The sequence below is a fragment of the Rhinoraja longicauda genome, chromosome 28 (genome assembly GCF_053455715.1).
Source record: "Rhinoraja longicauda isolate Sanriku21f chromosome 28, sRhiLon1.1, whole genome shotgun sequence".
Classification (NCBI taxonomy): Eukaryota; Metazoa; Chordata; class Chondrichthyes; order Rajiformes; family Arhynchobatidae; genus Rhinoraja; species Rhinoraja longicauda.
Genome location: NC_135980.1, coordinates 700494 through 714537, shown reverse-complemented (window position 1 = coordinate 714537; position 14044 = coordinate 700494). Strand labels below are relative to the sequence as shown.

General features: G+C 46.4%; 2 protein-coding genes and 2 pseudogenes across 2 annotated transcripts; 2 read left to right on the top strand and 2 right to left on the bottom strand.

The window, feature by feature from the left end:
- LOC144607435 (histone H2AX-like) overlaps positions 1-14044 on the bottom strand; it is a 128975-nt pseudogene that overhangs the window by 113924 nt on the left and 1007 nt on the right.
- LOC144607280 (histone H2B 3-like) lies at positions 194-573 on the top strand (annotated as a pseudogene).
- LOC144607282 (histone H2B 1/2-like) lies at positions 8827-9238 on the bottom strand. Its single transcript, XM_078424011.1, has one exon. It carries the CDS (start codon positions 9190-9192, stop codon positions 8827-8829), a length of 366 nt encoding a protein of 121 aa, XP_078280137.1. The 5' UTR covers positions 9193-9238.
- On the top strand, positions 12691-13101 carry LOC144607277 (histone H3-like). Its single transcript, XM_078424007.1, has one exon. It carries the CDS (start codon positions 12691-12693, stop codon positions 13099-13101), a length of 411 nt encoding a protein of 136 aa, XP_078280133.1.

Here is a 14044-nt window from a genome sequence, read left to right as displayed (position 1 = left end):
CCAACAACTTCTGGACCACCCACATTGAAGCAATGACCAAGAAAGCGCACCAACTTCCAGCTCGCACTGGATACAACAAAGCCAGAGCCGGTCCACCAATAGGAATCCTTCACTTTGTGATTCCTCATTTGCATATAGTCAGCTATTAAAGAGCGCACACAACACACTTTCCACGCAATGACCATCTCTGACCATGCCTGAATTGGTATCAAATGGCAGAGCGCCGAAAAGAGGGGCAAAGAATGCAGCCGCGAAAAAGAACCGTAAAGGTGAAAAGAAATGTAGAAAAATAAGGAGGCAGAGCTACGGTATTTACATCTACAAAGTGCTGAAGTAGTTTCACCCAGATACGGGCATCGCTTCCTCGGCCATGAGTATCAGTAACTCTTTCATTAACGACATCTTCGACGCATCACGTCTGAGGCTTCCCAACTTATCCGGTACAGCAAACGGCAGACCATCTCTCCTCGTGAGATCTAGACCTCCATTCGCCTCCTACTGCCCGCGGAACTGTGCAAGCACGCTATCTCTGAAGGAACAAAAGTGGTCACCAAATACACCAGCTGCAAATAAAGGCCTGCTTCACCACAACACAACCCCAAGGCTCTTTTCAGAGCTACTTAGAATAACGCAAAAGGATGACGAACACTTTATTTTTTGTCGTTAGCGGAAATCTCATGAAATAAAACTGCATGAGTACTAGTATCAGACACTAACTATCCCATCTCCACCATTTTTCGCTTTCCGCAGAGACCGTTCCTTCCACAACTCCCTGGTTAACTCATCCCCTTCCCACCCAAACCACTCCCTTCCCAAGTACTTTCCCCTACTACACAAGGAGTGGCAACACCTCCCTGTCTCACCTGTCCCCAGGGACAGTCCATTGAGGTTAGGCAGAGATTCACTTGTACCTCCTCCAACCTCATCTACTGTACCCATTGTTCAAGGTGTGGATTCTTACAGGTGAGAACAATCATAGTTTGTTTCGCTGAACACCTTTGCTCAGTCTGCCTGGGCCTACCTGACCTCCCAGTTGCCAAACACTTTAATTCTCCTTCCCATTCCATCACTGGCCCTTCTGACCTTGGCCTCCCCTATTGTCAGAGTGAGGTCAAAGGTATATTGGAGGAACAGCACCTCATATTTTGCTTGGGCAGCTTACTACCCAGCGGTATTAATATTGATTTCTCTAACTTTAAGTAACCATTGCATCCCCTCTCTGTCCGTCCGTCCCCACCCTAGTCGTTGTACTAGTTTAAATGTCGTCCTGCTGAGTTTCATTGGCTGTAACTCGTTTTCACCTAGCCCACAACTAACAATGTCCTGTTTCCTTTATTATTGTTACTTTCTGCATATCCTTCATTCATTTGTTGTATATTTCTGTATACCACCGTCTATATTTCTCCTTTCCGTTTCCCCTAACTCAGACTGAATAAGGGTCACGACCCGAAAAGTCACCTATTCCTTTGCTCCAAAGATGCTGTCTGACCCACTAAGTAACTTTGTGTCTGTCTTCGGTTTAAACTAGCATCTGCAGTTCCTTCCTACACGCTGACTCTCACCTGACCATTTGAGGTGTTGCAATTTGGGAAGTCATACAGCACCTTCACAATAAATGACAGCCCCCTGGTGAGACACCTGGGACAGCACGGAGGCCCAGCGGTAGAGTTGCTGCCTTACAGCACCAGTGACCCGGGTTCAATCCTGACTACGGGTACTTGTCTGTAAGGAGTTTGTACATTTTCCTCATGATTTATGTGGGCTTTCCCCAGGAGATCCTCTTCCTCTCACACTCCAAAGACTTACAGGCTTGTAGGTTAATTGCCTTGATAAAATTGTACATTTATGTAGGATCGTGTTAATGTGCGGGGATCATTGAGCGAAGGGCCTGTATCCACTCTGTATCTCTGAAGTAAACTAAATTTAATAACGTTATTGTGAATTAACTTTTGATTTTTGCATGTATTGAAATAATCTACTTTTAAAAACAATTACAATATAAAAACAATGAAATTTGTTTAGATTCTTGAATAGCAACATGATAAAATCTTGCTCTAATTTCTGAGTGCCACGAAATCATACAGCATGGAAACAGGTCATTTGGCCCATCTTGTCCATGCCAACCAAAATGGCCCATCTACGTTAATCCAACCTGCCCACGTTAGTCCAAAGTCTCTTGAAACCTTTACTCTCAATGTACCTGTTCAAGTGTAGGGAGGTAGAGAGAGAGAGAGAGAGAGGTAGAGAGAGACCGAGGTAGAGAGGAGGGAGGCAGAAACAGGGAGGGAGGGAGGCAGAGAGAGGGAGGTAGAATGAGGGAGGGATGTAGAGAGGGAGGGAGGGAGGTAGAGAGGGAGGTAGAGAGGGAAGTAGAGAGGGAGGGAGGGAGGTAGAGAGGGAAGTAGAGAGGGAGGTAGAGAGGGAGGTTGAGAGGGATGGGGAGAGCGAGGGCGAGAGAATTTAGTAACCGGCAGATCAGGTAGGTTTGGGAGTACTGAGCGGAGGTGTACAGTTATAGGAGTCCATACCTGGAACAGCGGATACAGTAGATGAGATTGGTGGAGGTGTAAGTGAACCACTGTCTCACCTGAAAAGATTGTTGGGGTCCTTGGACCGATCGAAGGAGGAGGTACAGGGAAAGGTGTTGCATCTCCTGTGGTTGCAAGGCAAAGTACCTGGGGAGGGGGTGGTTTGAGTGGGAAGGGACAAGTTAACTAGGGAGTTGCAGAAGTCTCTGCTGAAAGCGGTGGAGATGGGAAGATGTGGCTAGCGGTGGGATCCCCTTGCAGGTGGCGAAAATGTTGGAGACTTATGTGCTGTATGCGACGGCTGATGGGGTGAAAGGTGAGGACTAGGGGGATTCTGCCCCTGTTGTGACTGGGGGGGAGGGCAAGCCAGAGCAGAGTTGCGGGATATCGTGGAGACCGTAGTGATTGCTTCATCTATGAGGGAAGGCGATCAACCTGAAGTCGTTGTGCACGTGGGCACGAATGACGTCGGGCGGAAGAGGAAGGAGGTGCTACAGCGGGAGTTTAGAGAGTTAGGAAAAAGACTGAGAAGTAGGACGTCGAAGGTGGTTATCTCTGGACTGCTACCGGTACCTCGTGCTGGTGAGGCCAGGAACAGAGAGATAGAGGGTATGAATTTATGGCTGAGGGGCTGGTGCAGAGAGCAGGGATTTAGATTTCTGGACCACTGGGATCTCTTCTGGGCTAGGGGTGACTTGAACAAAAGGGACGGGTTACATCTTAACAGCAGGGGGACAAACATTCTGGCAGGCAGGTTTGCTAGTGCGACACCTGTGGCTTTAAACTAAGTAGTGGGGGGGAGGGGTTAACAAATTGTGAATATGAAGATGAGGTAAAAGGGAATACAGGAGATATTGCAAAAGACTCTCGGAAGAATGGGAACAGAAGTTCTAGAGGGGAAAATAAATTAAGGGCAGGGCCATTTGTGACCGATGTGAGAGGGGAGGTAAATACAGAAGTTAAAGTGTTGTACTTAAATGCGCGTAGTATAAAAAATAAAGTGGATGAGCTTGAGGCTCAGTTAGTCATGGGCAAGTATGATGTTGTGGGGATCACTGAGACATGGCTACAAGAGGACCAGGGCTGGGAACTGAATATTCAGGGGTACACAACGTATAGAAAAGACAGACAGGTGGGCAGAGGGGGTGGGGTTGCTCTGATGGTAAGGAATGATATTCATTCCCTTGCAAGGGGTGACATAGAATCAGGAGATGTTGAATCAGTATGGATAGAAATTAGAAATTGTAAGGGTAAAAAGACCCTAATGGGAGTTATCTATAGGCCCCCAAACAGTAGCCTCGACATAGGGTGCAAGTTGAATCAGGAGATAAAATTGGCGTGTCAAAAATGTAATGCTACGGTGGTTATGGGAGATTTCAACATGCAGGTAGACTGGGAAAATCAGGTTGGAAATGGACCCCAGGAAAGAGAGTTTGTAGAGTGCCTTCGAGATGGATTCTTAGAACAGCTTGTACTGGAGCCTACCAGGGAGAAGGCAATCCTGGATTTAGTGTTGTGTAATGATCCTGATCTGATAAGGGGACTACAGGTAAAAGAGCCATTAGGAGGCAGTGATCACAACATGATAAGTTTTACTCTGCAAATGGAAAGACAGAAGGGAAAATCGGAAGTGTCAGTATTACAGTATAGCAAAGGGGATTACAGAGGCATGAGGCAGGAGCTGGCCAAAATTGACTGGAAGGATGCCCTAGCAGGGAAGACGGTAGAACAGCAATGGCAGGTATTCCTGGGAATAATGCAGAGGTTGCAGGATCAATTTATTCCAAAGAGGTTGAAAGATTCTAAGGGGAGTAAGAGACACCTGTGGCTGACAAGGGAAGTCAGGGACAGCATAAAAATTAAGGAGAGGAAGTATAACATAGCAAAGAAGTGTGGGAAGACAGAGGATTGGGACTCTTTTAAAGAGCAACAAAAGTTAACTAAAAAGGCAATATGGGGAGAAAAGATGAGGTACGAGGGTAAACTAGCCAATAATATAAAGGAGGATAGCAAAAGTTTTTTTAGGTACGTGAAGAGGAAAAAAATAGTCAAGGCAAATGTGGGTCCCTTGAAGACAGAAGCAGGGGAATTTATTATGGGGAACAAAGAAATGGCAGACGAGTTAAACCGTTACTTTGGATCTGTCTTCACTGAGGAAAATACACACAATCTCCCAAATGTTCTAGGGGCCGGAGAACCTAGGGTGATGGAGGAACTGAAGGAAATCCACATTAGGCAGGAAATGGTTTTGGGTAGACTGATGGGACTGAAGGCTGATAAATCCCCAGGGCCTGATGGTCTGCATCCCAGGGTACTTAAGGAGGTGGCTCTAGAAATAGTGGAAGCATTGGAGATCATTTTTCAATGTTCTATAGATTCAGGATCAGTTCCTGTGGATTGGAGGATAGCAAATGTTATCCCACTTTTTAAGAAAGGAGGGAGAGAGAAAACGGGTAATTATAGACCAGTTAGTCTGACATCAGTGGTGGGGAAGATGCTGGAGTCAATTATAAAAGACGAAATTGCTGAGCATTTGGATAGCAGTAACAGGATCATTCCGAGTCAGCATGGATTTACGAAGGGGAAATCATGCTTGACAAATCTACTGGAATTTTTTGAGGATGTAACTAGGAAAATTGACAGGGGTGAGTCAGTGGATGTGGTGTACCTCGACTTTCAGAAAGCCTTCGACAAGGTCCCACATAGGAGATTAGTGGGCAAAATTAGGGCACATGGTATTGGGGGTAGGGTACTGACATGGATAGAAAATTGGTTGACAGACAGAAAGCAAAGAGTGGGGATAAATGGGTCCCTTTCGGAATGGGAGGCAGTGACCAGTGGGGTACCGCAAGGTTCGGTGCTGGGACCCCAGCTATTTACGATATACATTAATGACTTAGACGAAGGGATTAAAAGTACCATTAGCAAATTTGCAGATGATACTAAGCTGGGGGGTAGTGTGAATTGTGAGGAAGATGCAATAAGGCTGCAGGGTGACTTGGACAGGTTGTGTGAGTGGGCGGATACATGGCAGATGCAGTTTAATGTAGATAAGTGTGAGGTTATTCACTTTGGAAGTAAGAATAGAAAGGCAGATTATTATCTGAATGGTGTCAAGTTAGGAGGAAGGGGAGTTCAACGAGATCTGGGTGTCCTTGTGCATCAGTCAATGAAAGGAAGCATGCAGGTACAGCAGGCAGTGAAGAAAGCCAATGGAATGTTGGCCTTCATAACAAGAGGAGTTGAGTATAGGAGCAAAGAGGTCCTTCTACAGTTGTACCGGGCCCTGGTGAGACCGCACCTGGAGTACTGTGTGCAGTTTTGGTCTCCAAATTTGAGGAAGGATATTCTTGCTATGGAGGGCGTGCAGCGTAGGTTCACTAGGTTAATTCCCGGAATGGCGGGACTGTCGTATGTTGAAAGGCTGGAGCGATTGGGCTTGTATACACTGGAATTTAGAAGGATGAGGGGGGATCTTATTGAAACATATAAGATAATTAGGGGATTGGACACATTAGAGGCAGGAAACATGTTCCCAATGTTGGGGGAGTCCAGAACAAGGGGCCACAGTTTAAGAATAAGGGGTAGGCCATTTAGAACGGCAATGAGGAAGAACTTTTTCAGTCAGAGAGTGGTGAAGGTGTGGAATTCTCTGCCTCAGAAGGCAGTGGAGGCCAGTTAGTTAGATGCTTTCAAGAGAGAGCTGGATAGAGCTCTTAAGGATAGCGGAGTGAGGGGGTATGGGGAGAAGGCAGGAACGGGGTACTGATTGAGAGTGATCAGCCATGATCGCATTGAATGGCGGTGCTGGCTCGAAGGGCGGAATGGCCTACTCCTGCACCTATTGTCTATTGTCTATTGTCTATTGAGACCCCCATTCCCTAAAGAATTAGGACATCTGAGATGTCCTGGTATGGTCCAGATGCAGTGCAGGCAGGGGAATTGGGAGTAGGGGACAGTATTTGCAGGAGGCAGGGTGGGAAAAAGTACAATCGACATAGCTATGAGCATCAGTAGATTTATAATAGATGTCGGTCGATAGTCTATCTCCTGTGATGGAGACGGTGAGATCAAAAAACGATAGGGATATGTCGGAGATGGTCCAAGTGAATTTGAGTGCAGGAAGGATATTAGTTGTGAAGTTAATCTCGTCAGTGAGTTCTGCATGGGTGCAGGAGGTAGCCCCAGTGCAGTTGTCAATGTCGCAGAGATATTCAGGAATAGGGACAGTGTACCCCTGGGTACGATTGCTCGACGTATCCTATAGAGGCAGGCATAGCTGGAGCCCCATACCAATGCCCATGGCTGCACCTTGGGATCTGGAGGAATGAAGTGGGAGGAGTCGAAGGATAAGATGTTGAGAGTGAGGACCAGCTCTGCTAGGCGGAGGTGTCGTAGCCAAATCATCCAATATGTCCTGTTTTTATTTCTATAATTGATTCACGTGCTTACTTTACCATTGTCCCAAAGTTGCTTTAACCTGATGAACAAACCACGGGAGAGAATAGTGCTGAAATGGTGTGGCTCTGAAACGTTCATTTTCTTTCCAAGCTTCCATTTTCACGCATGTTTTACAGTATTTTGTTTTATCTCCGTTCGCCTTTCAGTTTCCGCCTCAGCTTTGGTTTATGTTCCTTCTTAGCCGTGGTTTCATTCACTAGTTTCTTCTGCTGTGGTATCTGCCGAGCGCAGACTGCGTCCTCTTTAACCACCAGCTCCCCTCCACACATAACTGACATTTGAAAAACGGTTAACTTGCAAAGTCTAATATATATATATATATCTATATTTGAGTTTTACCATTATCTTTAAGTCTAATAATAATAATAATAATAAACATTTATTTTATATAGCGCTTTTCCAAGTGCTCAAAGACGCTTTACAAAACGGTCAAGACATAAAAACAAACAGACGAACTGTCCTGGCGGAGAAGCGGCAAACAAATAGCGCCAGCGTCCTCTCACATCAGGGTCCGGCAGTAGAAAATAAAGAACACGACACACAATTACAATTTTAACACAAACAGCCATCACAGTGATTGCTCCAGGCACACCCTCACTGTGATGGAAGGCAAAGAAAAGTCTTATCTCCTCCTCATTCTTCTCCCGTGGTGCCACGAGGCGTTCGAGGCTCCCGACTTTTGAAGCCCCCACCGGGCGATGGAAAGTCCCAGGACCTGCGAGCGGGTCGATCAAGCCTCGCGCTTTGGGGCGGTCGAAGCTGCTACGGCTGGAGCTCCTGAAAGCCGGTCGCCAGCCAGGGACCTGCGAACACCAGATGTTGCGGTCTGCAGGGCCCACGGCCGACGCCTCTGAGATGGTAAGTCCAGGCCCTGCGACCGGAGTCTTCAAGGTCAATCCCAGCTGGAGGCCGCCGACTCCACGGAGTTAGGCCGTAGCGCGAACGGAGATACGACACGATAAAGGTCACATCTCCGTTGAGGAGGAGATTGGAAAAAAAGGTTTCCCCCACCCCCCACATAATCAGAGTTTAAAATAAATCAAAACGTACATTTAAACGATGAAAATAGACAACAACAAAAAAAAAGACAGAGAGACTGCCGGTGAGCCGCAGCTGCAGAACGCAGCCACGCCCCTCCTAAATTAACATCCCTAGATTTTATGGGAATGTTGTTCACCACATTTATTTCAACTGGTTACAAATCGAAATAAGAATAAACTGTTCCTGAGCGCCCATTGGCAATGGATGGTCAGTGAGTAAATAGCTGCAGATTATGGACGGGTTTCTCTTCACAAACTGCGCAAATGAAACTAGTGTAGTTTGAAGAAGGTTCTTGACGGGAAACAATACCATCCACGTTCTCCTAAGATGCTGCCTGACCCGCTGAGCTTCTTGTCTCCACTGTGTAGTTGTTTTGTGAAAGTCCGCGAATTCAATGCGGCCTTGACTTGTCGTGGGATTCAGGACAGTTACAACACGGGGTGACGGTAATTAATTAACAATTAAAAGACAAGCAACAAGCACGTAAATATATGCTGACCACCGTAGTCAGCTCCAAATTGGCATTATGTATAATTGCAGAGGGCCCCACATGAGGAGAACGTAATTGTGGACTTTCCGTGGTTTTCCAGTGGAGGAAATTTGCAGTTCTGTCAGGGGTATCCCGGACAGCGGATGCTTAAATGTGGAAGAAACAAGTTTATTAAATTTGAAGCAAAAATCGTGAGAGCAACGTGTCAGAATTACTTGGCGAAATTTTACTCTTTACCGAAAATATACGTGGTTCTGAAAAGAACCGTTGGGTTATCAATTTGTTTTGTCCGTACTCTGTGGATATTTATTTGGAGTTGGTGTACTTGGTCACCGCCTTTGTCCCTTCCGACACGGCGTGTTTGGCCAGCTCCCCGGGTAGAAGTAGGCGCACAGCGGTCTGGATCTCCCGGGAGCTGATGGTGGACCGCTTGTTGTAATGGGTCAGGCGAGACGCCTCACCCGAGATCCGCTGAAATATATCATTGACGAACGAGCTCATAATATCCATGGCTTTGGAAGAGATGCCTGTGTCAGGGTGAACCTGCTTCATCACTTTGTAGATGTAGATGGAGTAACTCTGCTTCCTTGACTTCTTGCGTTTTCTGCCCACTGGCTTCGATAAGGTTTTCTTGGCGCCTTTCTTGGGATCTATTTTTTGCTGTTCAGGCATTTGCTCAGAGAATTTTTTATCAAATACAGAAACAGTTATTCGGAGCGCGGATTAAATAGACAGCGCCGTCACCCTATGCTAATGAGGGATGGAGCTGGAACGGATCCTATTGGTTGGTTTGAGAGTTGAATAATTACACTGCTCAGACGTTCTGATTGGATACCTGAGGGGGAAGCGTCACAATCCCTCCCTCCCTCCACCAATCAGAAGGCGTTCCCATAACCCATGATGCTGTCCGGGTCACATTGCGGACTGGGAATTGGCGCCGTTCAACCCCTGTTGAATCCCTCCAGCAACGTGACTCACTGTCGATCGTTCCCAGGTTTTCCTATTAAGAAAATAGAAGCACAACATCGGCCAATCCCCAATCTTCTGGTATCTCACCGGTGGCTTACAATGATACACGGCTCTCAACCAGGGCCCCCACAATTTCTTCTCTAGCTTCATATGGTGATGTCGCTGCTGAGGCTGCTGAGATTTTACACCTTTTAAGGGCACATCCTACTTGATTACCTCAGCAGGTCAGGCAGTATTTGTGGAGAACATGGATGGATGATGTTTCTGGTTGAGACCATTCTGTCTGAAGCAGGATCTTTAACCAACACGTCCTATGTGTAGGAAAGAACTGCAGGTGCTGGTTTAAGTTGAAGGTAGACACCAAATGCTGGAGTAACTCAGCAGGACAAGTAGCATTTCTGGAGAGAAGGAATGGGTGACCTTTCGGGTCTTAAGAAGGGTCTCAACTCAAAACGTCACCCATTCCTTCTTTCCAGAGATGCTGCTTTTCCCGCTGAGTTACTCCAGCATTTTGAGTCACCTAGCTCTGTTCTTCAGAGCTGTTCTTCTGACCTGCTAGTGTTACTCCAGCACTTTGTGTCCTTTTGTATGTTAACCAGCATCTGCAATCCTTTGTTTTGCTATACATTTTAAGATGCTCACGACCTCCGCTACAGTAATGCAGACTATTCCCAAGACCCCCCAATTAATTTTCCGAGTTCCCTCATCTTCACGTTTCTTCTCTGGGAAAAACCTAGGTAAAATATTTTGTGCTGAGCTCCCCAACGTTCTGTGACTACTCGTAGATGTTGTCTTTGGTCTTTGGAGGCACCTATTCTCTCCCGAGTTAAAATACGTTTATAAATCTCTCTTGGATTAGTCTTAACTTTCTCTGCCATTGCTATCTCATACACCTTCGTACCCCTCCTGATTGCCTTGAATACTCCAACATCACCTACAATTCTCCAGGGCTTCGCTTGGTCCTATGGGAGATAATATGATATTATTTTATACATTAGACATTGTACTATTTTATACATTGTTACTGCTTGGGCATTAGGCGCCTCTCTGTAACTAATTAAGGCGCCTCTCTCTGTAACTAATTAAGGCGCTCTAGATATTCCTTACCCTTGACACGTGTCTGTAACTGCTCAGTGGCACTCGACAAGATTCCTTTGTTTTAGCCTTTACCTACCCCCTGTCAAACGATAATTAATGGTGGAGCGAGGAGGAATAAAACATATGAGTTGGAATGGTGGATGAACCAGAATTGAAGATAAGGGTGGCAGAATGTGAAGAGATACAGACATTCATTAATGAGTGGGGTGAGACTTGGAAGTTTAATGGTGGCAGGGTGAAAGGTGAAATGTGAAGAGATACAGATATTCATCAATGAGTGGGGTTTAATGGTGGCAGGGTAGACAGGGTGACTGCAAAAAGATGAATGACTGTAAAAAGGAGTATGAGTGCGAGATAAGGTAAAGAAGATAAAGTTGGAAGAATCCTATAAAAGTAGGCTGCCCGATGTACTAAGTGGGCAGTCAGATGGTTGACATCCTGATTGTTCCAGCCGTTGTTTACAAATAAAGGCTTTTAACTTCTTGAGGAATTCTCCGTGTCATCTGCTTCATTTTGAACACCGGTAACCACGACAGTCCCAGCTGCTTATCAGCATAACCATGCTTATCATGGTTCAATATAATGCTGATCATGCCTTTGTGCATCTTACAACAATCTACCTGTATAATGATGCTGACAAACACCTTTTAATATTGTCCTGTTAGGCCAAAAGGTGGGATTATGGGAAGAACTGAGCTATTTTGTCATTAACATGGGCAGCACTTCATTCAGAGGGAATTGAAATTCAACCCAGTGATGAACAAATTCAGAGCAGGTGTATACCACTCGGCCCCTCAAGCCTACCACAGCATTCAATATTGTCATTGCTGATCTATCCTGGACTTCATCTCTTCTTCTATGCCAGTTCTCCATAGCTGTTAAATCTTTGATTAAGTTAAAAAACAATATACCGCTTCTTTAAATATCACACCTGCACAACCTGCCAGGGGAGAAAGTTCCAGAAATTCATCACTCTCTACAAGAAGAAATGTCATCTGGCCATTCTCTCCACAGATGCGGCCTGACCCGTTGATGTACATCTGCAGATGACCTGGTTGTCAGATTAGTGTCTTACTGCAACCCCATCCTGCCTACAAAAAAATAATTCCCAACAATGGTGCTCCACAAGGATGCATTCTCAGCTCCCTTATTTACTCCTTGTACATGCATGACTGTGCAGCCAAATTCGAATCCAACTCAATTTACAAATTTGCAGGCAAAACCATCGTTGTGGGTTGGATATCAAATAATGACGAGACAGAGTAAAGGAATGAAATTGGGAACCACGTAACCTGGTGTCATGACAGCAACCTGAACCCTCAATGCCAGCAAAGCAAAGGAGCTAGTGATCGACCTCAGGAAATGAACACAGACCCAAAGTACATTGACGACCCCAAAGTAGAGACGTTTGAAAGCTTCAATTTCCTAGAAGTGAATATCACCTGCAAATTCTCCAGGACTTGCCACATCAAAGCAATAACCAAGAAATCAAGAGGTCTGGAAGAGTGAAAATGTATACCTCCAGATTCAGGGACAGTTTCTTCCCAACCATGAGCCATCCTACCACCCACTAGAGAGTGGTCTTGGTTCCATCTATATCATTGGAGACCCTTGATCTTCCATTGGACTTTACTGGTCTTGATATTACACAAAGTGTTATTCTCTTTATCCTGTACCTGTACCTGTACACAGTGGATGGCTTAATAATAATCACAATAATAGTCTTTCTGCTGATTGGATTGCACGCAACAAAAAAGCTTTTCGCTATACCTCGGTACACGTGACCATAAACTAAACTAAAACTCAAGCTAAACTAAACTAAATGAAACTAAACTAAACAATGTTCTCCCTGCCTGTCACTAAACCCTATATTTGGTCGCAGATAATATTCTCTCCGCCGACCTCAGACCTTCTGAAACTGCTGGCCGGTGCTGACAGACCTGCAGCCAATCTCAGCGCTGGGACACTGTGATAGACCGCCTACACTCCAGCCAATCACAGGCTGTGGGCCGGCCCTTCAGCAACGCTTTAAAAGCCGCTCCCAGAGCCGGCTCCGTCATTCCAGTCCCTGGATTTCGCACTGAGTTCTACTAGTGAAGGATAATGGCCCGGACCAAGCAGACAGCGCGCAAATCGACCGGAGGGAAAGCTCCTCGCAAACAGCTGGCGACCAAAGCAGCGCGGAAGAGCGCTCCGGCCACGGGTGGAGTGAAGAAGCCTCATCGCTTCCGGCCCGGCACCGTGGCTCTGAGAGAGATCCGGCGCTACCAGAAATCCACCGAGCTACTCATCCGCAAACTGCCCTTCCAGCGCCTGGTGCGGGAGATCGCTCAGGACTTCAAGACAGACCTGCGCTTCCAGAGCTCGGCCATCATGGCCCTGCAGGAGGCCAGCGAGGCTTACCTGGTGGGGCTCTTTGAGGACACCAATCTCTGCGCCATCCACGCCAAGCGAGTCACCATCATGCCCAAAGACATCCATCTGGCCCGCCGCATCCGCGGGGAGCGCGCCTGAACACGGCCAGTGCACCACCGACAACAAACGGCTCTTTTAAGAGCCACCGACCCGGCAGCAGAAAGAGCTGCGCCCTTGTCCTGTTATATTAATGTCTCCGCACAGGTTTAGGTGAAATGGTGGCGCAGTCACTTGCTGTGCGAAGTGTAACGCCTTTGTCTCCAGTGTCTGCTGAGACTGGTGATGTTATCTACAAGCCTCTGGGCGTCTTGGGATCCCAGAACCAGGGGATTGGTTCGGACTGCGGCTGGGTCGGGTAGAATCGGTAGGGTCCCCGTTTGCACACGGGCGAGCTTGAAATCCTTGAGCAGGTCGGAGAAGAAAAGTGGAGCTGAAATCCGTGACAGGTAGATGGGTTGACACGAGAGTTGTAAAAAACAGTCGAAGAGTTGTAAAAAAAGAGAGAAGTGGTGTGCGATGTGAAACGGAAGGCGCGATATCGGGGAAGGGGAATGGGGTGGATTCTGCCTAAAATTGGTGAATTGAATATTCATCCTGTTTTTCATTGGCGAGATATTGAGTGGTATCGACGAACCGCGACATATGCATCCACACTTAATAGGATGGTCAACAATAAATGAGACTATCGGTTTAGCATACGCACCACGGGTTTGCCCTTCTGAGCTGACAGGTGATCACATCCCCTGTATCAAGCTTGTCAGATCAAGTGCAGGAATTTAAAGTTTAACATTTTCTCGGGAAGTTCAAGACTCGTACATTATTAATGTATTAATGAAGAAGGGTCTGGGCCTGAAATGTCACCCATTTTCTCCAGAGATGCTTTCTGACCGCTTAGTTACTCCAACGTTTTGGGTCTATCTGCGGTTTAAACCGGCATCTGTAGTTCCTTCCTACGCATTTGTAATATTGCCCTATTATTTCACATGTTGGCTCACAAGAACACAAGAAAATAGGAGCAGGAGTAGGCCAACCGGCCCCTCGA